The sequence below is a fragment of the Streptopelia decaocto genome (assembly GCF_964273445.1).
Source record: "Streptopelia decaocto genome assembly, chromosome: 5".
Taxonomy (NCBI): domain Eukaryota; kingdom Metazoa; phylum Chordata; class Aves; order Columbiformes; family Columbidae; genus Streptopelia; species Streptopelia decaocto.
The window spans coordinates 9,580,787-9,606,280 of NC_138659.1; the positions used below are offsets into that span (position 1 = coordinate 9,580,787).

At 41.9% G+C, this 25,494-nt stretch overlaps 1 protein-coding gene across 1 annotated transcript; it reads left to right on the plus strand.

Annotated features, from left to right (window-relative positions):
- The first annotated feature begins 1,146 nt into the window (after positions 1–1,146).
- Positions 1,147–25,192, plus strand: ANKRD13C (ankyrin repeat domain 13C). The gene is made up of 13 exons (XM_082054864.1): positions 1,147–1,654; positions 7,156–7,197; positions 10,738–10,842; positions 11,400–11,485; positions 12,954–12,999; positions 14,233–14,299; positions 15,652–15,796; positions 16,530–16,661; positions 16,978–17,139; positions 17,846–17,925; positions 19,410–19,508; positions 20,120–20,220; positions 21,358–25,192. Exons 1-13 carry the CDS (start codon positions 1,306–1,308, stop codon positions 21,486–21,488), a joined length of 1,545 nt encoding a protein of 514 aa, XP_081910990.1. The 5' UTR covers positions 1,147–1,305; the 3' UTR covers positions 21,489–25,192.
- The last annotated feature ends 302 nt before the right edge of the window (positions 25,193–25,494 follow it).

The window sequence follows — 25,494 nt, forward strand, 5'->3', positions numbered from 1 at the left end:
TGCCTTGAGGCCATGTTGAGAAATCCCTTGACCTTTTGTGACTTGGGAAGCTACCTGGAGCTTCTGCTCCCTTAGCAAACAAAGGGAATTGGCTCATGTCACTTATTACGCTGTTGTGTGGTTTGTTTACACCTCTGGCATGCCGCAGCACACAGAACATACGCTGTTGTCTGTACAGTCGTGTAACTAAACCTCAAACCAAGACGCTCCTGGATCCACCTCGAATCTGAGGGGAACCCCCGGAGTCCCCATGGTGGGTTTTGCACCTAGACCGGTGCTGTGATAAATAGGGAGCACCTTCCCATAGGCACAGGCACCAGCGATGCTCCAGGGTGGGACGTGCAGTCTGTGGGGCGGCAGAGACCCTGGAAACCCTGTTCCCTCGGGATGAACGGCAGGCTGCCCGGCCCGAGGGGCCCCTGTACTTGTGAGGCCGGGCAGGCCCACACTGCCAGCACAAGCACACAGAATCACAGAATGTCAGGGACTGGAAAGAACCTCGAAAGCTCATGCAGTCCAATCCCCCCGCCAGAGCAGGAACACCCAGATGAGGTTACACAGGAAGGTGTCCAGGCGGGTTTGAATGTCTCTGGAGTAGGAGACTCCACAACCCCCCTGGGCAGCCTGTTCCAGTGTCTGTCACCCTCACTGTGAAGAAGTTTCTTCTCAAATTTAAGTGGAACCTCCTGTGTTCCAGTTTGTACCCATTGCCCCTTGTCCTATCATTGGCTGTCACCAAGAAGAGCCTGGCTCCATCCTCGTGACACTCACCCTTTATATATTTGTAAACATTAATGAGGTCACCCCTCAGTCTCCTCCAGGCTAAAGAACCCCAGCTCCCTCAGCCTTTCCTCACACGGGAGATGCTCCACTCCATCATCTTCGTGGCTCTGCGCTGGACTCTCTCCAGCAGTTCCCTGTCCTTCTTAGCAGCTGTTTCCCCAGAAATGCCGGATACATATTAGCGTGTGCATAAGGACAAACCGCAGCCCCAAACCAGAGCCTCAGGCTCCTGCCCGCCCCTGTGAGCTCCGGCCCTCCCGGGGCCGCCCTTGCGGGCGGGCGAGAGGCGGTATCGAACCCCCGCCTCACCGCCTCTTAACGCCTTCTCGCGGTGCTGGGGAAGTCTCGCCCTCGCCCCGCGTCTCTCGCGGGAGCATTCGGCCAAGATGGCGGCGCTGCCGGGCCGTTGAGCGGCTCCGGGCAGGCGGGGGATGCCGGCGGGACGGGACTCGCCGCCGCGGCTCTGAGCGCATCGACCCTCCGGCTGCGGCGAGCCCGCCCGGCGGGGCCCCGCCGCCGGCGATGACCGGAGAGAAGCTGCGCTCGCTGCGCAGGGACCACAAGCCCGGCAAGGAGGACGGGGACCTGCTGGCGCCCGGAGAGGAGGAGGCGGCAGCCGCGCCCGGAGGCATCTTCACCGGGGGGCGCGGGAGCAGCGGCAAGGGCGGTCGGGCCGGGGGCCACCGCGTCTTCAGCAACCACCACCGGCTGCCGCTCAAGGGGGGCCCGGCGGCCGGCGGGACGGGCCCGCCCGCCGAGCCCGACAAGTGCCCGGCCAACTTCCCCGTCCACGAGTGCGTGTTCAAGGGGGACGTGCGGCGGCTGTCGGCCCTCATCCGCACCCAGGGCATCGGCCAGAAGGACAGTCACGGTGAGCGGCCGGGCCCGGCGGGTCGGGGGCGGCAGCTGGGGGGCTGTGGAGACCCGCGGAGCCGCTTCCCGCCCCTGCTCGGCCTGAGGGGTCCCTGTGCTCTGGTGTTTGGTGTTACCTTCTGTTCCCTGGCGTTTCTCTCGGGGGGCTAGCGGGGGTTAATGGGTAAAGGGGTCTGCAGAGGAGTGCGGCCTCACGCCTGGAAAATTATTGGGATTTCGGTAAAATGAGTGGGCACAGGACCGGGTTTTGTAACAATGTGATGCTGCGAGAGCTTCCATCCTCCGGGTGTTGCTTCATGTCCAAAAGCCTACTTCATTTAGAAAAAAAAAAGTACATATATATATATCTATATATATATCTATATATGTATTTTTTTTAAAGTGCCTGAGCTGTCACCTGTTTGCTTTTGGAAGTGAGCGCGCTCAGGAGGGCTTCCTTTGGCTGTTGGTGGAACTGGTTTTGGTTTTTCAACAAAAAGCCCAAACAAGCTTTTTTTTTTTTTTTTCTTTTTAAAATCCTTTAGTTCTGGAATTTGAAAGAGCCAAAATCTTGTTTTCTGCTCCTCTGCAAGCTTGCTTTGGACACAGAAGTGGCAGTTCCATAGGCAGAAACATGATTCTTGTGCTGCCCTCTAGTCCATAAACATTTAAAATCTTGCTAGGACATTATTTTAAAATAATACACTAAATTTAGGAAATGTTTTACATTGCTAAAAAATACAGCCTTACAATTCAGCTTAAGTTTCAAGGTTAGTTTTCACCTCTACGTTTCTACCTATTTCAAGAGTAACATGATAGGTTTCTGCTGGAGAACGCTAAGTTGTACCACATGTGGGATCTGGAGAAGTGATTAAAGGGTACAGTTACATTCATGTTCTGACTAACATACAAATGTTCCCTTTGTTTTACTTGTGTTATGTAAAATAAAAAGGAACATTAAGGTAGAGCAGTGTTTAGGACTGGTACAATGGGAAGAATAATGTAATTGGCAATTAAAAGGCATGTCCATGGTAACAGGAGGCACTCGGAAACACGGACTAATGTATGTGGAGTAACAGACAGCTCAGTTTTCTCAGTCAAGACAGGGAGGAGTATTTCTTACAACTGTCATAACATTTTTCTAAGAACGTTGTTATAAATATAGCTACAGATATATTTATCCTGTCGTCTTCATTCCAAACGTTGCAGCAAATACTGGTAGAATGAAAGCAACAGACCTGGGAGGAAATCTTCTCACTCCGTGTATTCCATCTGCTGCCTTCTCCCCTATACCTCCTCCAGTTTTTCATCAAATAACTTTTCATCAGAAGTTTAATATCTTTGCTTTGAAGGCACTTCCTGAGCCATCTTTGCTGCACTGCTATTACATACATTGATACAGTCCTTTTTAAAATATGTATATATACACATATGCACATATATATATATATATATATGAATTTCAAATTACCATCTTTCTGCTTTCTCGGCATTGTTTACAGTAGGAATGCTTTGGGGATTTCTCTCTCATTACCTTCCTCCACGTTTTTACTGTAAGTGTTGCTTTGGCCTTCAGTTTCCAAAAAAAACACAACAACAAAACCCTTGGTGTCTTTGACATACCAAAGGTCTGACTAATATTTCCTTGTTATTGTTTTCTTTCTGCCTGAATCCATCTGTCACTTGTTTACGTATTTGAATTATGAGTTATTTGGGGTAGTTAACTTCAGCTTACAATTACAGTCAAAACTAAGCCAGAAGGATCCTAGTACATGATAAGGAAGTGACAGAGTGAAGAACTTCTAGTAACAGTTATTGTTTATGATTCAGTCCCATTTTTAGTGTGCAGTTAAGTGCAGAAAAGCCAAGTCCTGTAGAATGTTAAACTCTTGGTGTTCCAATAAAACAAACGCTGGCTGTGTCTGGAAATTGAGTGCAGCCCTGTCTCACTCTCTAAATTAACCTCCAAAAACATTACCCATTGGAAGATAGTATCGTTATTCCAGAAACAAAGAGTTTCTTGGGTGAAGCTTGTATGTGTATCTGTTAGATTACTTTTGTTTTTCCTAAAATAGGCATTTAAGAGCTTAAGTATATATTCAGAATAAAAGCACGTTATATTCTGCAATAGACCAATCTTCTTGCTGATTTACTCTTGTCAAACAGACTCGACTTCCTTGTAGGTGTGCCAGATGCCTAAGGAAAGGTTAAAAGCTACACGTGCACGTGCTTGTGGACAAGTGCTGTATTTTACGTGCAGACGGTTGTTGTTTGCGCGCCCTGGCTTGCCGGCACTGTTTGTCCCTGCTCCCTGGGAGTGAGGCCCTGCAGGCTGGTTGGCTTGGGGAGGGATGCACATATGCTCATTTCCCAAAACTGTAGATATTGATGAAGTTGTCTTTAGATGGAAGGGAACGGTGAGATTTGTTTATATGGTGGATCAAGCTGTTGCAAAAAGAGAATGAATTTGGACGCGCTTGTTCAACTATGTGCCTATTCGTGTTCTAGTCTGTGTTCAGAAGTGATCACGTCAAACACATGATCATTATGATTAAATTGCATGGAGGTCATCAAAACTACGTTTCAGTCACTTAATTGTTTACAGTGCCCTTTTTGTGACAGCTCTCTCACACAGGTAAATGACGCAGGTGTGTACTTGCTCACTTCTCTCTGTCCAGCAGCTGTCTCATGTAAAGCCATTTGTTTTTGTAGAATCTGACACCTGTGGCTTGTGCTGTGGTTTACCCCAAACCCCAAGCTGTTAGAAGCATCCATGCCACTGAAAGAAGTGAAACTGCTGTCTCCCACTCTCTTCCCTATCCTAGCAGAAACACTTAGTTGCACTGTGCCAGCACTGGCTGGGTAAAATTATTAGTGTTAAAGTTCACCCTTTTTTCTCATAGGACTAATTTTATCTAGAATTATTCTGTATGCTCTGGATAGTGAGTGTTGTACAGGAACCACAGCTGTTCTTGCTATGATGAAGCAACTAAACATGATTTGTATTTTAGGATTGGTGGACTTTGAAGTTACAGTGTGATATAATTCCAGTGGATCGGTTCCCTTTGAGTCCTGTAAATACTGATACTAATTAATTTATCAGTCTGGGACTTACATTATTGAAATGCAAGCAAAGTGTGATAATGTGGCCCTGTTTCAGCAGCTGCTGGGACTGGGTTTACATTTATAGATCCTGTCTCTCCCAAAGGAGCAGAGGTTGAGCTGTTGTACCTGCCAGCCAGTGGGTTTCTGAGATGGGAATGCGCAGAAGGTCTTTGGCCGCTGCTCGCTTCAGACCCGGATCAGTGCTGCTGCTGCTCCGTGGGGACGGTTGGCAGCTGGTGCTCGATGGAGACTGAGGCAGCACCACTCTCATCCTTTCCAAGGTGTTTGTCTTCCCTGGGTTTTCCCGGGCAGAGCAAACACTTGCCTCTGTTTGAGACTATGGTCATACAGGAGAGGATCTTTCTGCTTCAACAGCTCTGCCCTTTCTCCTGCTTGGGAAAGATCCTGAAGATTGCACAGAGGCGTTCTATGAGCTGCGTGATTCCTCACCTTAATGTCTTCATTTTGTGACATACAATCTTATGCAGTTTGGATGGCTTATATTGATAAGTCAGAGTTAAATTTGCTGCTGATAAAACCCATTTTGTTTGGCCCAAAGAGCATCAGGACCTCCCCAGGTAGCCCAGAGCAGTAGGAATTACAGTGCTTCTTCCCAAGTTTCATAATGTCCCTTTTTAATGTGTTTATCTCCTCCTTACCCCTTTCCTAAAGTGCTTCCCTGTTAGTGTGGCTCCTCTCCCATTGGCACAGCAGTCAGCCTCTTATTTTATTTCGCCAATCTTTGTTAAACCTTGGACTCCTCACTGCCACGGACTTACTGGCCAAAGACCAGCAAGCAGGATGTTGCCTGTTCTCAGCTTCCTCATAAATAGCTTTTTTTTTTTTTTTTTTTTTCCTGGAATTGACAGATTCTAGTTTCTGTGCTTTCTCGGTTGTTGTACTCTCTGGTTTTCTGCACGCTTCTCTCCCCCTGCCCCTTGGCTGTTGTGTCCAAGTTTCCTGTCTAATTTTTGAATTGCCTACTTTTTGGTGTGAAAACAATCATTAAGTCAAAGAAAAATCTGTGTTGGAAGAGCTCTCTGGAGGTGATGTAGAGATAGAGATATATATCTATATATCCCGTTGAAGTGCTTGATACTGTGAGGAAAATGTTTATCCTGGCTTACATAATTTGAATTTTCTGAGTATGTGGTTTGGCTCGTTCTCAAGTTTGCTCCTCAATAACGCTGTTATTTCAGTCACTTAACAAAGAATGGCTGCATCCAGTATTCTAAATTATGTTTTGGCTCACAGATGTTACAAAATCTATTAATAGAAAATTTGAGGTTAGCTTGGAGTACATAATGAGCTAGGATGTAGCTGTCTGTGGTGTTGCTGCTGACCCACAAGAGTAATTTGCGCTACATGGTGAGTGGCTCATTCCAAACCACTCAGCAGGTCTGGCTGTGGGTGGTTGCCTATCTTGATCAGAGATTTCACGATACTATAATGTGCTGGCAATTACTTCGTACACAACCTCTCTGTTTTGGATTGCATCTTTTACATGTATGGTACATCATCCTTTGCATGTGGCAAGTACTTATTGCTAACATGATACTGTGAAATAACCCTAAAATCAAGTGCATTTGTTATAATTGCAAGATAAATTTGTTTTCCAGCAATTTTTCTATTAACTCCACTAAAAAAAATGTTTAAGCATATAAACAGAGTAACACAGTTAAATGGAATAATTTTACGTCCTTAAGCTACGTAAATGCGTCAGAATTCTTGTAGCAGCATTAATCCAGAAAAACAACTCTCTGTACCTTTGCAGTGCATATTGAAGAGCAGAACTACAAAATGTGTCATATGCATAGCCAGGAAAACAGGGTCGTGTTTGTAATGTCTGCTAATGACCTGGGAAGCTTTCTTTCAAAACAAGGCACTAAAATAACCAAAAGGCTTTTTTGTAGTGAAGTTACTGTTACTTCGCAATCTGGCTAATACTGTACTAGTAAAAATCTTGTACTAAAGCTTTGAAAAATTAATAAAATAAGCTCTTAAAATTTTAATCAGTATCATATCTTTGAGTAGCTTTTAACCCAGATATGCCATTCTGTGTAAAACACCAGACTTTTCCAACCATGATAAGCATAGAGGTTTGGTTATCTCTTTCTTGAAGATACAATTAGATCTCTTTGGCTGGAGTAAATTTCAAGATGTAGTTTTTTTAAAAAGTGCTTTTTGCCTATGATTCATGTGTTTCAGAGATATTTATTTCAACAAGTATAATCCAAATGCTTGCTTAAAAAATTGTAGCTGCTTTGGTGTATTTTAGTGTATTCCTTGGTTAGGTCATGTAAATCAAGTTTCTTAGACGTCACATTTGAGTTGTATGTGCAAACACCTGAAGGAATTGCAACGGATTCTGTTGCCTTGGATCTAATATATTTTTATTTCTATTGCCTGTTTTAGGAAACACTCCTTTACATCTTGCTGTGATGCTGGGACATAAAGGTAGGTAAATCCATCAACTATATTAGCTCTTAAATGATCCTGAAGAATTAGGGGCAAGAGGAAGAAGATTTTTCAGTTTCCCTGAATGTGGTCTTGTGTTCCAAGCTAGTTCAAAGTTGAGATTTTCTGAAGAGAAGACACCACGTGGATTTAGAAGAGTTGGTGAAGAAATCAGAGCTGTTCTTGAGGCCAAAATGAAAGAGCTGGGTAGTGATTGGGTTGGGTGGAAAGGAGTTGCAGCAGTTGGACTTTTTATGAGCCTAGAACACTAACTGCAGGTAGACCCAGCTCCTTGATTTTTGCGGAGTTAGAAGGAAATTGGGAAACTTGGAATATCATGGAAGATCAAGAAACAACTGGAAGCAGCAGAGACAAGTGTGTGCACACGTGCTGCTTCCCCTCTTGTGTCCGAGCAGCCGAATCAGAAGGAAATAGTCAGCATGGGTAGGCAGGGGACCTGATCCAGGCACAGCTCTAATGTGCAGTCAGTTCATGGTACTGAAAGGTTATTAATTTCTGTTTGTGTGATGATACCTTGTCTCTTTATCAACACTTTTCAGGTTAGTAGTGTCACTGTGTTTGTTGCTGACCTGCTCACTCGTGGTGCTGAACAACCTTTTGAAGTGAATCAAAATAACACTCTCTAGAAAAAAATGACTCTGAGTGGAAATGTGAGCTCACCTGCTTTCCGCACACCCCCTCACTCACTTCATTCCCATTTTTGACTCGCTGCGGGCATGGGGCGGCCCCTTGGTTCGCCATGGCTCTCATCTTTCCAGATACCCTTCAGGGATTTCTTTACAGCAGAATTTCAAGGCATGGGATTTAAATTTCTACTTCAAATAGAAAGTATAGAAATAGACATGTTTCAAGAAACCTGTAATATGATTGTTCAGTCTTTGTGACAGTACAATTCCTTTTCACTACTGAAATGAGAATCCTTTGGTTTCATTCAGCTGTGTGAGTCCTGTGCCTGGAATGTGGTGCTGATCCATGAGAGCTGTTGTTAACTGAAACACCTGACGATTTGGAGAGGGGAATGCAGGAAATGCAATAAGTTGTCTCAGGATGTTTTGATAATACCTAGGAAGTGATCTAAGATAATTGAGAGTTAGAGTGGGAAGTAATTTTGAAGAAAGGAGGGAGAGAGGTGGTTTATGCAGAAGAAGCAGTAGAGCTTGCTGGAATCTGCCAGTATTGATCTAGCCTGTAGTACTTCTTAAATTTAAAAAACAGAAAATATTTGCAAGTCTTTTTGAGACAGCAGTGAGGCAAATGTGTTTTACAAATGCCCATCTGCTAGAAGACACAGATAGGTTTTTTTCAACTTGCAAAAATGGGGCTTTATCAAAACTGCTGTTTTTCAGTGAGGGTCCTAGACCAAAGGCTTGGAGCAGCAGAAGGAAATGGAGGCAGAAGCCTTTTTTTAATTTCTCAGGCTTAAATAGGGCATTTTTCTTTATAAGACACATTTTAGTTTTGTAAATACTTTGTGTTTTCAAGCAATGAGGATCAGCTATGTGTATGACTTCTGTTGTGCCTTGCTGCAGTGTTTGTTTCAAGCTTTAGTTTATGACAGTCATTAGTTTATATTTACGATTTTATATTGTTGGGCAATAGGAGGGGTTGTGTAGTTTCGATTAAAAGGCAATCAGCTATGATGAAGGGACGCTTTCCATATAGCCGCAACAGTATCATACCACATTAATAAACGCAAACAATTTTGATCAAGGATGCCTCTTCTAATAAAACTGATAGAAAAGAGTTTACCCAATTTAATTCAGTATGGTTGAATATTTATTCCAAGTTTCTCTTAAAATGTCATTATGTTTCAGGTTTAGGATAAAAAGCAATCTATTCAGTGCTGGCAGATTCCTTGGATATGAGTTATCCTCATGGCTAGCATATCAAGGAGAGGCATTTCTCTCTTGACTTCTTTTTGCCTTGGCTGCATGTTTTAGATTTCAGTTTGCAGTTCACCCTTGGCTTCTTTCCATATGGTCCATCCCCCTGTGTGTAAAGCCCTCACTCCTTTGGGATGCTTGTGCTGAGTTTTCCTGTAACTGCCTGGAGCAGGGCTGTTTGTGCCTGATATCCAGCACAACATCTGGTTTTACTCTTTTGACTTGGGACCCTGCATAGTTGTTGGTGTCCCGAGAGCCCAGCTCTTTCCTGCCATGCTGCTCTGTCTCACTGGTATTGAAGGCTGGTTTCTGTTTCCTGGGGTGATGCAGACAGGTTGTTGAGCTGTGTACATCAATGTTACAGCCTGTCTATTCTGAAGCGCGGGTGAGTTGCCATCCTGTTTGTCTAACTGAAACTCTGGCTGGTCAGTGTGAGCTTGTTTGCCTGCTGACTGTGGGGTGGTGGTGTTGGGTCAGGCACTATATTTAAGCAACCATAAAAATACCTCTCTGTGTTTGCTAACAGAGTAGTCAGGGCTTTGGTTTATTTACCACCCAAGATAGTACATTCACCAGTGAAGTGTTTCTTCCTTCCCAAACACTCTGCTGGCCAGTGACTCATGATTGCTGCATCTGGAATGACGAGTACGGTTTCCTGGAACACTCTATAGGAGAATAATGCAGGAAGTCCCTCTGTCTGTCACGCCTGCCCATCCTATTCGTAATGAGACCTTTCTTCAGCTGACAGCTCCAGCTCGGCCCTGCTCTGTCATTACAGATGGGTCAGGTTGGTTTTAATGATACGTGGTGAGGAAACTTTCCATAGCTAGAAACAGAAGAACCGTTTCAAATGCGGACAGCTTATTCAAAACACGGAAACACTGAAAGCTTTCTTCTCTCCTTAATTTTAAGGCTCGTTCATCTTTCCACCATCTCCTTTTCCCTGTAGACAGAGAAGACAGTGCAGGCTGAGCTGTGCCTTTGAGATGTGAGTGCTGCTGTGCCAGCACCGTGTGTGTGTGTGCTGAGCAACGGGGAGCTTTTAGATGGCTTTAGATGGCACAAGATGTTACAGCACAGGGGTTGTATTAGTGCCACAGCTTCAGCTCGGCCTCCTGAACATGCAATATTCTCTGGATTTCCCTAAAGTCTGTGTCCCCCCTGCACATTTCTAGCAAATCAGTTCCCCAGGGGCCTTTGAGGAGAGAGCTGTACAGGGAGGACCAGCAAGTGTGTCTTGATACACAGTTTTGTGCGTTAAGTAGAGAGAACTGATGTCATGTTTTAAAAATATTTGTTCTGTAGTGTTGCGTATGTATGCACATACAGAAATGCATCTTTATAAAATGCAAAATACGAGAAGCAGAAGGGACATTTCTTCAGTGGTTGTATAATTGGTGGTGGATCACCAATTATGGTTTTAAGTGCTAATATTTAACAGGGAAGTGCTGTAAGTACTTACATAAATGTTTTGTGTCAGTTTAAGGTTTAAGTCACAATCTGGATATGTATCTTTATAAACTATTTAATATATTGAATATTGACTGCTCTTGCTTTATTACTGTTTTCTTTATTATGAATTATATTGCTGTATCCTTGATGTTTACTGTAAATAATTGTTACTATTTTATTACAGAATGTGCCCACTTGCTTTTAGCCCACAATGCTCCAGTGAAGGTGAAAAATGCTCAGGGATGGAGCCCTCTTGCAGAAGCCATCAGCTACGGAGACAGACAGATGAGTAAGAACCTCTGCTCCCCACCTCAGATACAGAGCTTGAAGTGAAATACTCGTTCACTTCAGATAAGAAGTAGTAAAGCGAAAATTATTCTGCTGCTACTCACTGGTGAATGTTAATGGTATTTGGTATTACCATGTCTCATAGCAGAAAACTCACTATCCTTGTTCGTAATATGTTTATACTAGTTTGTGAGATCTTAACGACATTCTGCATGTCAGCTCCTCACTGCTGTAGAATTTTCCCAATGGGAGTAGATGTTACGTGATGTACAGGCTCCTGTTCAATAATATATGTGTGTAGCCACATGTTTACTAGTACATGTGTAAAAGACCTCTTTGCCATGATTGTATACTTCAGATTACAAACAGTTATTGAGGCTCTTCCTCCTGTTGTGATCAGGCTATGTATAATTACTATAAGTTGAAGTAAATTTAATCGAAGTCTGATGAAATGTTACATTTGTTTTCATTTTTTTTTTTAAGATGTCAAATAGTGACACTAACGTGTTAATAACAAATAAATAGAATAGATTTACCTTATAGTTAATTTCTGTTTAGTTACAGCTCTCCTAAGGAAGCTTAAACAGCAATCCAGGGAAAGTGTTGAAGAAAAGCGACCTCGATTATTAAAAGCCCTGAAAGAGGTAAGTTCAAGGCAGTTGTGTTGACAAAACCGGATTGTGATGGAAAGCAGTGGCTTATGCCCTTAGTGTGGACACTCTGGCAATCTGTAAAAAAGTTTTTTACTTGTTTTTACCAATCTGTTTTGCTCTTAAATTCAGTCTTGGCTTTCAGTGTCCATTTTAAGGAGTCACAGAATTATTTTAAGGTATTTTTAAGATAATACTTCCTTCTCAACTAGAAAATCAAATAGGAAGGTTTATGTAAGACAGACATGCTAGCTGTCTTTGCAATCTAAAAGTTAAATAGTGTGTTTTCAATCTGCATCTATATCATTAGATTTTTAAGGCTTTCTTAAATCACTTGGTGAATAATTTGCTGGTTTTGTTTAGTCACCAGTCATTAATGACACTTTCTTGCTTAGGAGTGAAGGAGTTTTGGTTTAATTCTCCATGTACATGCAGCAGCCAGTTCTTGAGCATGGTAAAGCATTTCTCGGTTTAGAGAAACCAATAAAAAAAACTCAGTTTCCTACATTTTGAACTACTGCTAGTGTACTGAAAATGGGGTTATAAACCTCAGGTTTTTATTTCCCTTTTGGTGGGGTGGGCTTCTCCTGCCTAGACAAGGGGTAAAATATGAATGGGCTTGTAGAAAACCAACTATTTATCTTTGGTTAATTAAACCGTACATCTGAACAGCTGAGCTCTACGCTGTGTCAGGGATACGCTATGAATATGCTCCACCAATGTGCCTACGTTTTCATTGATCCGATACAAGAACTACTGCATGTAGAAGTGAAAAGCTTGGGCTTTGTGAGTGTGAGCAGACACTGCCTTGCTAAAACAGCTCTGCTGGTCCTTACTCCTGCTGCTGCAAGGCCTGGCTTTGAGTCCTGTGTTTTTCTTCTGTGCAGGGTGGCAGTGTGTGGCTGCCTCCCTGTGTTACCAACATCTGCTGCTTTAGTTGTCACCCCTTACTTTGCTTTTACTTGTGTACGGTTTAAAGGGATTGGCTGGAGTGTGTTTATGGAGGTAGAGGAATTTTCATGTAAGTACTTTAGCATATTTCCAGAAGATAAATTGAAGTTTTTGTGTGTGAATACTGCTATCTGAAACTCAACTGATTAATTTAAGCCAGCACATATAATTCCATATGATTTGATGTGGTCATGCACAGAGCTCCACAGATTTTTTTTTTAAACCTATATTTACAATAAATCTTTTACAACCCACAGTTTAATAGTTGTCTAAGTTATTATTTCCAAAAATTCACTAAAAATGGGTAGTTCAAATGAGTTACCTAATTCTATCATTATTGATTGTACTCTAGTTAAAGCTTCAGAAATGTTTTAAGATCAGTTTAAATTCAAATACAAACATTAGAGAAGATTATTTCTCTGTTTGGCAAAACACAACTGCCTCTCTTTCAGCAAATTTTACAGTTGTCGTTCAGACTAAAAAGCGTGTTAATATATTCTTTTCATCTCAGCTAGGTGACTTCTACCTAGAGCTTCACTGGGATTTTCAAAGTTGGGGTAAGCAATCAATCGCATATTCCTTTCCGGGGGGGGATAGTATAATCAGTCTTCAGCACACTTGGTCTCTCAAGCTGAAATTCTCTTCTGGTTTGCGTGTTGGAAAATTCCCAATCCCATTCTCAAAATCAAAGTTATAAAGAAAGGACAGACAGCTTTTTTTTTTCTGAATTATTTTTGTTTACTCTTGTTTGGAGCTGAATTCTGTTGTATAATCTGATGACACAATATGGTGCTGTTGTTTACTTTAAGAAATTGATTATTAGAAAAGGAAAATATTAAAATGCATCTGGTCAGTTGGTGTCACTGTAGAGCAGCGGTTTGAACAATTGAATAGAGTAACTGGACTTGGGGCATTTAACTTCTGGAATTTCAGCCTATACTCTGAATGGTGACTGTCAGTTAAGTGCAGCTCTGTGGTGGGTTCTTCAAATCTCAACGTTTCTCTCATGTGACTATATAAGGTTTAGTTTTTTCTCAATCTCCCCCTCCCCTGGAGAAGAAAAATCTAAATAAATTAGCAAAAATATATTAACAATGATCAACATGTGTGAATAATGTAAAAATACCAAAGTGATCCCTTCTGTCCTGGTTGAAATTTCGGTTAGTTAGCCAGGCTGCCATCACGGGATGGACATTGAACAAAAACCTTGTTTTTCCAGGTGCCCAACCATGCGCTGCACATTGAATTCTTTGTAGTTCACTTTGGGTTGACATGCCATTGTGCTGAATTGGTTTTATTGCTATATAAATGGGCCTGTAAGGACAGCCGCAGTCTCATATCCATCCCACAATACTGGACGGGCTCTCAGTTCCACTGGTGGTTTAATGTTTGCTTGAGGTTTTAAGCTTAGTGCATTGGATTTTTATTCCTGCTTGAGTGTGTTCTGCTGTAAATGCAGCTAGGATTGCAGTCGGTACAATAGATAAGTAAACTAGGAAACCATAGAACTAAAATTTCAAACAGCTTGAAGATGAGTTATTGGAATTTATGAATGATTCAGTTGTGGCTGAGGACATATTAAATTATCTGTGCAATTGCAGATCAATTTTGCAGTTATTGAATAGAAAACCCCTGGTATTTGTCACTTGAGTTGAGATTCTGATGGATAATGGGTGTGCTGTATTTGTATTAAAATACACTGCGATTCAAACTGCAGTATAGTTGTAATAGAAACACTTTCCAGAGGAACCTCAGTGTCCTAATTATATTTTTTCTCTCCCTGCTTCTAGTGCCTTTACTTTCCCGAATTCTGCCTTCTGATGCATGTAAAATACACAAACAAGGTATAAATATCAGGTAAGTGCTGATTTTACACTGTGTGTTATCTAAGTCATGAATATCCGCGTGTTAGTGAAAGGCAGGTTCTGGTGTGTGGCAGCATCGCCTTGTGCAGTGCTGTTCAGAGGCAAGCAGGCCTTTGAAATTCTTTTTTTCTCTCTTGATCTGAATTTAACTTCAATTCTTGAGTCACTTAAAATATAAATGAAAAGTAGCTAAGCTGTATAAGGCCTTGTCTACCAGACAGGTCAATGATTGAAAAGTAGGAATTTTATATTTTTAACATACTTTCTAATAAATGAGCTTTCAGTATTTTGTGGAGAAATGTTTCTGCTTGTTTATGTCATAAAAAAGTGGTGTAGTTTCTCTTTTTAATACACTTAATGTGACAGATTCCCAAATTCCGTGGAGCACTTCCACAAGTCTTTTCCAGCTCAGCTCTTCAGCTGGTTTAGTTTGGGATTTTGGATTTGTATGTCTCTTCTGTCTTTGCTTTAGTTTCTAAGGTTTAAAACAAAAAGTCAATAATATGATTCCAAAGATTCAATCTGTCGAAAATGTAGTTCTACTAAAGCTGTGAGCATAGCTGTGTGAACTGCCTTTTTAGGTCAAATTTGAGTCTGAGACCAGTTTTTTTCCTTCTTATTCCTGTGTGCTCTGCTGGTCCAAGACTGGCACAGATGGAAATAGCTACAGATTGTTTCTTGAAATCAGAGGCCAATACATGACCCCTTAGAGCTGAAATGGGCACTAAATTCAGGTTCTTTAACCATTTTATTAAAGTAATAAATGTTCTAGCAATAATGGATATGAATTACTAGAGAGATCTTTGTCCTTGGATCCATCTTCTAGTTATTAGGTCAGCAGAAGCATTTCTTTTATGCTGCTAAGGGGCGAACAATAGAAATAGCAACTAAAATAAGTCAAATAAAAAAAATCAGGCTGTTTTGTAGTCCTCTTCATAATTTGGGTCATGTCCTAATATTGTCACTCAGATCAGTGGCTGCTGCTTGTGGAGCAGGATGCTGATCACAGGGAGAAGTTGTAGTTCTCAGTGTGTAGCCCATACTGTATAAATTCTGTCACTTCTTCGTGCTGGCAGTTTTGAAATAAAGTTTTCTCCAGAAAACTTGACCTTTGCTTATGAAGTTAGTGTAAGAATAGTTCGGGATGCATTTATAATGGTAGAGATGTTGTAATGTGAAACTTATCAACTGTTAATAGCATATATTTTTTTATTTTGGCATCCAGGCTACACTTAGCAAATATTCTATGAAAATGTAGACCTTAGTATGTTTGGTTGTGATTTTAAAAAGTGTATTTGAGTGTTTATGGGTAACTTCTTTTAAAGTATCGGTGTATTTTCACAGGCTGGACACAACTCTCATAGACTTTACCGACATGAAGTGCCAACGGGGGGATTTAAGCTTCATTTTTAATGGTGATGCCGCACCCTCTGAATCTTTTGTAGTTTTAGACAATGAGCAAAAAGTTTACCAGCGAATACATCATGAGGTGAGATCTGTGTGAATGCAGGGTGGGAAGTACCTCAAGCTTTTACTTCGCATCAGAAGTCTGACTTATTTCTCTCAAAAAGACCCAAACAAGTTCCAAAGAAATGCAAACCAGAGAATTTTTTGTTCAGTTGTTATAATTTAAGCTGTATAGTTCACATAAAATGTTGTTATAAAAAGCAGTACTTTTGAACACAGAGTGCTACATGAGGAAAAAGCTGGAATGTGAATCTTTTGGGAAAATCTTTTACCATACTGAATAGGGAAATACGTTTTAAGTTATGACATCTGATACTTCTGATCTTTCCAGTGGGCCCAGTTCAGGTGCCCTGGGGTGGCTTTTCAGACTTGCTTCCATCCGTTTGGTCACTCAGTGGCCAGGTCGGTTGTTAACAATGCAAGGGACAACACGGTGGACCCCTCCTATTTAGTCCAGTTTTTAATTACAGCTTTTTTGCTGAGTCACTTAAGCATGTGGATCTTTGCCTGTGGAAAGGTGTGGCTGCTGAGCGTCTGGGTGAATCACACTTGGATGCTTTATTTGCATTAATATTGGAGATAAAACTATTTGGTAAGAGTTTGGCCAGAGCTTCTATGAAACAGTTTGAAAACTCAGGAAATGCTGTTTCTGGGAAAAGTGCCAAAGGAAAAGGTTTATTGATTGATTTATAATTTTTTTTAGAAGAAGTAATCTTTATTAAGTTCTATTCAGTATTTGGGAATTTTTCTTCTAGGAATCTGAGATGGAAACAGAAGAAGAGGTTGACATTTTGATGAGCAGCGATATTTACTCAGCAACATTATCAACCAAATCAATTACGTTCACGCGTGCCCAGACAGGCTGGCTCTTCCGAGAGGACAAAACAGTAAGCTGGAAGAAAATTGCGCAGACTGCATTGCTGGAGACAAAAGTAGTTCAGCCAGCCTTGCGGTGATGTGGCGGGGAAGAAGAAAAGAGTTAAATATGTTGAGGATGAAGGAGAGATGTCTCCACTTACCCTCCACAGTTGTCACTAGTTTGGCCACAAAGATTATATATAATGACCTGCTTTCATCAGGAAGAAGCCTGGAAGACAGATAACAAACTGTGGCTATTGTGCAGGGGGAGAATAGATAATGTATAATTTAAATGTTTTTATTTTATATTCTGTGAGTTGTTAACATCCAGTTCCTTTTGTGCAGGAAAGAGTAGGCAACTTTTTGGCAGATTTCTACTTGGTGAATGGACTTGTATTAGAATCGAGGAAAAGAAGAGAACATCTCAGTGAGGAGGATATTCTTCGAAATAAAGCGATCATGGAGAGCCTGAGCAAAGGTGGCAACTTAATGGAACAAAATTTTGAGGTATACTTAAGGAATTCTTCACAGTATGTGAATTTTCGCATAGGAGAGTAATCTTTTACACCAGTCATTTAGCAAAATCCAAAAGAATGTTTTTATTCCGATTGTCTTAATTTGAAAATAACAATGATGATCCACAAGTATAATCATGATGATATGTTAATGAATTATCCTGATTAGTGCACACATTGGGGAATTTCTGTGATTATATTGGATATTTCAGTCTTAATTTGTCTCTTAGTAAAAGATGACAGGTTTGGCTATGGCAAATCACTGACTTCTAGACCAAGTGGTTATTTTTAGAATGCCTTTCTGGTTTTCAGTCGTGTTTTCCTTTATCTTCATTAAAATGGACTAAGGCTGTTATTATCACCACGAAATCAAGAGCTATTCAGAATGAGCCAGATATCATCTGGGAAGACGCATGCAGCCTTTGAAAAATGATTAATTTATTTCTGTATTAGCGTATGCTTTGTGCTTGTCGTTCAGACACTTGAATTAACTGATTAACTGATGGCTGAAGCCAGCCAGCTTCTATTGTAAAAGACAGTTTGGGGCCAAGAGCAGGAGATGGAAAAGCCCCCAGACTGCATAGACCACACTGCTCTTCTTTGTAGAATCGAAGTATTATACAGTTGCGCCTTTGCATGGCAAAATCCTAAGGGAATATAAGGTGAGATAAAGGGTTAAGCCGTGTTTCTCTGAACAGCCTGTCCGCCGGCAGTCACTCACTCCGCCATCCCCCAACACCATTACATGGGAAGAGTACATCTCTGCGGAGAACGGAAAGTGAGTATTGGGGTTTGGTGGCATGAAGTGCCAGAGATTGTTGCTTTGGGGTTGTGGTGTGTTGTCTAGTTTGTGGGTGCTTTTTGTTTGTAGTTTTCTGGGGACAGAGGAATGTTGGGTTTGATGTCTCTCGGCCATTTAATTTGTCAGTAGGCTGGCTGGGAAGCTGATAGCTGTATATGTAAATAGGATTATTGCATCTGCTCATGATTTAAAAAAAGCAGATGGATGTCTACCTGATACCCATGGCTTGAAATTCAAACATTTTGAAAATACGCACATCTAAGCTGGCATTTTATTTTAAGGAAAATTTTCTGACAAATTCACCGCTGCAATTAATTTATCTTATGATAGTAATGAATAATGCAATTCACCATGTTTAAAAGAAAAGTTTAGGATTTAATGAGACTGATAGCATTGGCAGAGTAAAAAAATGTACCCTTCTGGAATATGAGGAGGTACAGATGCCCTAGCACTGCCCAGATCATTGCAAGATACTCCCAGGTGTGTAGCTAGGTAGCAAACAGCTATAATTCCAATTAATTTACAGTACTTGACTTGTAGCAGATGCAAACAGTGGAGTTGATTTCCTGGGGCTGTGTGCTGCCCAGCTGCTCTGTGGAGAAGGAGCAAAAAACGTACTGGAGGTTTTACATGAGTACTAATGATAAAAGTCCTTTCTCCAAAGATATTAGACTAACCTGTCATGGGTGTTACTGGGAATATGGTGATATGACATTACAGGCTTAGTAAAAAACGACAGGTGTCTGGTTTGGGATTTGTAGGGTTTTTTAATCTAATGTATTTGAGGTAGAACGAATGGTTAAGCAAAATAAATAGGTTATGCTTGAACGATTACTATTGGGACAGAAATATGTGTGTAAGATTTTGCTTTGTTTAATAGTGAGATTAACAGAAGGGAGTTTAATGGGAAATTTGGTTTCTAGCTAATGTAAAGCAAAAGAGGAAAGATCTGTACTCTTGTCACTTGTCTGTTCCTCTCCTATGACAGAATTTTCTGTCCTGTGTTTTCCAGTATTGCCTTCTCGTGATGGGAACTTTTCCGCTTTCTCTGAGATTGTTTCACATTTTAGGCTGAATGCAAATGAACCTTTTTCTAGTTCCACGTGGTACTTTGCTCACATATTGACTATTTTAATTAACATCTGAAATCAGCTGTGTGTATTTCTGGGTAGTCGTCATGTCTTTCTGTAGTGGTTTTTTTGATAGAATGTTAATCAGGAATTATTTGAAGAATTTTAAGTCCTTTCCCTTGTTTTGTCTTGTCTCCAGATTTAGCAGAACTCTAAATTACAATGGTTACTGACCCATTTTCACAATGCACAGCTTTTACTTTTAAAGCATTAGATTTATTGTAGGGGTTCTTTACAGATATTTTCAACTCAAGTCTGTCTTCCTGTCTATCAAACCAAGGTTTCCCTGAAAGCAAAACTGACTGTGTGTCCCTCCCATCCCTCTTGCAGAGCTCCTCACCTGGGCAGAGAGCTGGTGTGCAAAGAAAGCAAGAAAACCTTCAAAGCCACAATAGCTATGAGCCAGGAATTTCCCCTAGGGATTGAATCGTAAGTCAGAATTACTGGCTGTGAATGTTACTTGTATGGGGAGATGTTTCAGTGTGTTTATGAACTGCAAAATTCTTTGTGTCTTTGGCTCTGGGAATTCAGCAGTTTCAAACCTGGGAATGAAGTCTTGCTGTTCAGTGAGTAAACTTAGAATTAGAGACCTCGGTGCTGGTGGGCCTGGTGTTGGAAGGGCCAAGCACGGGTCTCCCTTGTGAACACCAGAGGTTTGATAGCTTTTATCATTTACCACAATACTGACGTGCCTGATTCCACAGAATTCTGAAGTGTTTTTGCCCGTAACAAGTTTTAGCACAAAGTTATGTCCTCTAAATGAATACAAACCATGGCAGGTTCCTTCTGGCCACGGAGGAGTCTCTTGTGTGAAATTAGGACAGTAAATTAATGTTTTTATGTCTATTTGTACACCTATGGTAATACGACACATTGTAACAATGTCAGGATGCTGATCTTGAGGCTCGAAGGAGATAAATAAGCATGATGTCATTTTTCATCTCCTTTTTCATCACTTTGCTCTTTGGGTCACTTTTATCTTTCCTTGAGGAAAAGCTTGTGAAACAAGACTTTGTAATGAAATCTGGTTTCCTTTTCAGATTGTTGAATGTTTTAGAAGTAATTGCACCCTTCAAGCACTTTAACAAACTTAGAGAATTTGTTCAAATGAAGCTTCCACCAGGCTTTCCTGTAAAATTAGGTAAGATGACTCCAGCAACTCTTGTGGCTTTACATTTCCAAAATATGTGTACTTACTTGTGCAGTATGTTTAAAACGTCTGAGTTTTGGATGAGAACTCTCTTACATAAATGTGTTGCCGTACATTTCAGGAGAACATAGTTAAGTGAGTGGAAATAACATTGGGAAGGAAATCTGCAGCTGGAAGGTGACTGTAGTCCTAGTCCCAAACAGAGCAGTGTAATTTACATTTTCCTAAAGCTGGAGCCTTGCTCTAAGGATAGTGTAGGTATGCTGAGTTATTCTCGCATACAAGGATGATCTCAGTCACGAGTTAAGTATTTAGTAGCATTTTTGTATTCGTTTTTTCTCAAGGATAACTGGCAATATATTATTTCACTTACAAATTGATAAAAGAGTATTACAGTTCTAACAAAGGGAAATGTATAAAGCAATTTATTCATGGTATAGATTATCACAGCATGAACTGCCAAAAACTAGTAGTACCTTTTTGTAGCGTTAGAGGATTTCTAGCACACCAGTGAGCTCTTTAAGCCGGACAGTTCTGAACAGACTGTGTTCTACCTCCTATCATGTTTGCACAGCTCTGTTTATTGAGGGCTGGATTTTTGCTTGGCTCATTACATTAGTCCATGGGCAGACCAGTGTTACTGAGGACAACTCTTCAGTATTCAAGCTCAGTTTAAATTGGGAAGGGGTATATATTTAAAGCAAACATTTAAAGTGTTCATCTTTTCGTGTGGCATTGCTCAGCTGGAGCCTATATGTGACAAGGTTATTTTATCCTGTATCACTTTTGGGCCAGTGTCCTCTGTTTAACCGGTCAATCTGAAACCACAGCACCTTGGTTTCCATGTCAGTCTGTATCAAGAAAGGAAAACCACTGATTGGGAGTTTTTTGGATGTTGTATTGAGTTGGGTATTGTTTCCGTGCTCAGGGTACCTTAGTATATTCTGAAATGACTTTTTTGAAACCACCTGCTTTTGTAAGAGCTTTGAATCACCATGGTATATAACAGTAAACAAGAGTCTATGACCGTAGCAACACTGAAGTTACAAATCTCTCAGTACCAGTTGGTGACTGTTGGTCAGCCTGGGTTTCCTTGTTCCTCATTGTACCGTTTTGCCTCCTCTCTAGATATTCCTGTATTTCCCACCATCACAGCCACTGTGACTTTTCAGGAGTTCCGTTACGATGAGTTTGACGAATCCATCTTCACAATTCCTGAGGACTACAAGGAGGACCCCAGCCGCTTCCCCGACCTCTAACTCAACTGGAAGGTTCCTGGTGCACAGCCCACCAGCGACCACGGTGACAGCAAACGGTGCACACAGCCCACAGTCACAGGCAAAGTGGGTTGTAAAGGAAGGGATAAACTTAATAATCCAGAAGAAAAGGGAACATGCATCAAATGACTGATGTATTGATACTATAATGGGCATCTAATCTCGTTCCTGATTTGCAGCAAGTCTCCTTCTCACTTTTCTACATCCAGTACTGCAAGCGTGCTAGTCTGACACCTCGGCAACCCTGAGAACACGTAACAGCCGTGAGGACTATCATTCGTTTTTAAAGTTTTTTACACTACTTGGTGATACAAAAAGCACTCTTGGACCATTAGCGTCAAAGTTGAGATGTCTTAGCTGGATATTAGCCCTATAAAACAGCCCACCGTACTTAAGGTGACCATATTATATTCTTTCAAGCTTTGTTTTCATGGATTGTAAACTATGTATCATTATGTATAGTTCAGTAATTTGAATGTTAGTTGAACGTATATTAGAAGGAATGCATTTTCTGTAGATGAATGAACCAAATGGTGACCATTAAACGATTTCGTTTGGATCCTGCAGTGCAGGTGGGAGGCGGCGTTTGCTGCGTGGGGAGCGCGGTCCCTCCAGTGCAGCCTTTCCCTTCCCCACGGAGCCGTTTGTCCATCCTCCTGGTGCTGGCTCTGCCGCTGTGCTGAGGTTCATCACCCAGAAATTGTCCCTTTTTTCTTCTTGTCTCACGCTCCCTTAAGAGACTTGCTGAGCATCACCTGGGTTGTCTTGTATTTGCATTCAGCAGCCACTCGAGCGCATGGGATGTACAGAAAGTTACTAGAACAATAAGCTCGAGCATTACATTTTCATATAAGCAAAAGTTTCTCTTGAAGTTAGTTTAATTGTAGTGCACATTGAATAGGGCTCGCACTGGGATATTTGATTTGCACATGCCTTAGGATGTTTCCAGATTCATTTCCTTCCTCTCAATGTTTTGACTAGGTAGGTATTTCAATACTCTGGCTTCTTGAGCTGATTCTTATTCCAAGTGGTTCCAGTCTCCTAATTCGACAATAATCCAGCTTTTTGGTTTGTTAGGAAGAATTTGTGCAAAAGGCTAATGGTGCTATTTGTTTGTATTAAGAAATTTAGATTAAAGTGCTGTGGTGTAATTGTACAAAAATGTAAATATTTTCAAAATTATATTCTTTGTGCACTGTAGTTAAAACTTTTTCTGGAAATCAATAGAATTAAGCATCAAATGTTACGTTAAAGAGTGTGATCAGTGCTAGTGCAGGTGCCCAGCCTGGCTGACCGAGCAGCGGAGGCGACTCTTGCAGGCAATAAAGCAGAATCTGTCTGTATAAAACCCAAAGCGGCTGCTCCAGCTCTGTCAGAGTCCCGGGGAATCAGATGGACAGAAATCGGGAGCCAAGGTTGATCCCGTTCCCATGTTGCTGTCACTCTGTGCTGGGCAGGTGAGTGGCGAGTGCTCTGCAGACTGGGATTGATGCGCTGGAGCTACCAACTCGAAATCAGAAATAAAACTATAGGGGGGGGAAAGCAAAGGGAACTGCAGAATTGTGATTGTTGAAATACTGTGTCACAAGCAGATGTGGAACATGTGGCAGGAATGATGGAACTTGTTCTTCCAAGTAATTATGAATTCCTGAAGTGTGTTACATCTGTAGTGTGCACTGACCTCCACCTCCTGCTGCTCCAAGAGGCAGCTGAGGTCCTGACAAAGGGTACCCAGGGCTGGGAAGGTTCAGCAAACGCGGAGCAACGTCTCTGCACAAGGTGAATGTCCGAAATCCCTTTTCTCAGTGTTCCAGGGAAAGAACCATGTGTTTCATGTTACTTTGCATTTTTGGTTGCTCTGGATTGCCATGACAGAGCTTGCTGCCGCAGGAAGGAGCGCATGTAGCTGGAGCGGCGGACTTCAGAAAAAAGAACAAAAGCTTTTTGTGTAGCCTGACGTAAAGCAGCGGGTTCTGTGCAGCAGCCTGTGTGTTCGGTGGAGCCCACCGCAGCCTGTGGATATGTTTCCTCTGCTTTCCATGGGCTCTGGCTGGAGATCTGGTGGGTTTTTAACCTTTGCAATTACATTACTAACTTTGATACATTTTAAGATTTGCAGGAACTTTTTATAGTGGGTTGCCACATTAAGGCTTGCTCTAATCTGGAGTGTCAGCAAAGGCTGGACACAGGTTTGACTGTCGTGTTTTTACGTTATTACGGTGACCATTCCCTGCTGCTGCTTTTGTTCTTAGTGCGGAGCTGAACGATCTGACTCAGACTGTCCTGTCCAGCTCAGTGACAGTTTCCAGGTTCCTGTGACAGCCTCATGATGTGAGGCTCCAACTGTTCCTCGGTACATTTCCTTCTGACTTTTGGTGATGTGTCTCCTGTCTGAAGCATTCCTGGTGACGAGCTTTGAAATGTGAATCAGGGACACCCGGGCCGTGGTTTCCCAAGGGATTTGCTGCAGGAATCCCTGTTAGCGAGCGGGACGTGGGGCTGAGCGGGGTGAGGAGCGGGGATGGCGGCAGCGCTCATAGAAATATTCCATCGCTGTTGTTTGTTTGCTTGCCAGGATGTTTGTGTCGCCCTGTGCTGGTTTGTGGGTCTGGATGCGTTGGGTGAAGCGCCTCTAGCAGAGGAGCCTCCATCGGGTGCTGCCGGCATTTCCTGCTCAGATGCCTTTTGGAAATGCGTTTTTCCTACAACTTCATTTTTGGTTTTCCCCTTGTCTTCTCCTGCAGACCGTGTTGGGTGTTCAGGGCTGGTTTTGTCCTGTGAACTTAGCACAGGGGGTTTGCAGAGCTTGTCTCCACCGCTGGGCAGCAAGGAGCGGGTTGGCTGCAACACCTCAGCGTCACTTGTGTAGGATGTTAATGGCAACGAGGAGCCCAGGAATGCATTAATAAGAATGTCTGGGTGACTCAAAATGCTGTGGTGTAGGGCACCGCTCTGCTCAACACAGGCGGGATGACAATGGTTTGGGTAGGAATCGCCTGACGAGACACGCTGACACCATGGTGGCCTTTGGGGTGACGCTGAGAACGGGGCGAGTGGAGGAGGGAAGCCCGACCCCTGCGCATCCGAGCTTGTGTTATTCTGTTTTCTGGCGGCTGCAAGGTGGTTTTTTTATGAACAAGTATTAAAAGTCAGCCATCAATGTGGTAACTGAAATAATAAGAAATTGTTGCAAAAGAATTCCTGGGGTTGTTTCTTAACCAAACTGTTCCACTGGTCTTCCAAAACATTGCTTTACTTTGTGGCAAAGGGAATGTGTTTTTCCTTTCAAGGAGCTGCTGTTCCAGTCACTGTCCTCACTTTACTGCAATTCTTCATTTATATATTGAAATTATTTGTTACAAAAAAGCTCTGGATATGTTTGTGCTGGAAACCCACCTTGTTGAGTTGATATTCAAAGCAACTGTCTGGTTTTTAAATGTATTTGTTCTTGAGTTGTAATTCATGCAAGGATAACTGCATTATTTAATCTGTATTAACAAATTTCCTGTAATGCTGCAGTTTCACATTTATTTTCCTTACAATTTGTAATTATCATGGAAACAATGTCACTTTTTTGCATTTTACTAGTTGTCTGGTCCATGTTTTTAACTTACCTTCACTGATAGTAACTTTTGGTTGTATCATTTGTTAGAATAAAGACCAAAATATGCTGTTTGATTCTTAAACTGTTCAACAGGTGAAAATCAAGTTTAATTTTCCCCTCCCCCTACTTTTCCGGAGATGCAGATGTATCTACACAGACTATAGACGTGCATCTCTGAGGGAACAGGTTCACAGTGCTGCATTCTGCAAGGGCATTTGATTGGTGCATTTTTAAATATAATCCTACATTTTCAATACAGACCGTTCTCTACCCTCTGGCCTGTCTGGTTCAGTGGGACAGCAGCAGTTGGAGGAGCCCTTGGAGTTTGCTGAACCACAATTGGTAATTACACAAGTTTTATCTCCTAAAGCCAGAGGTGTTATC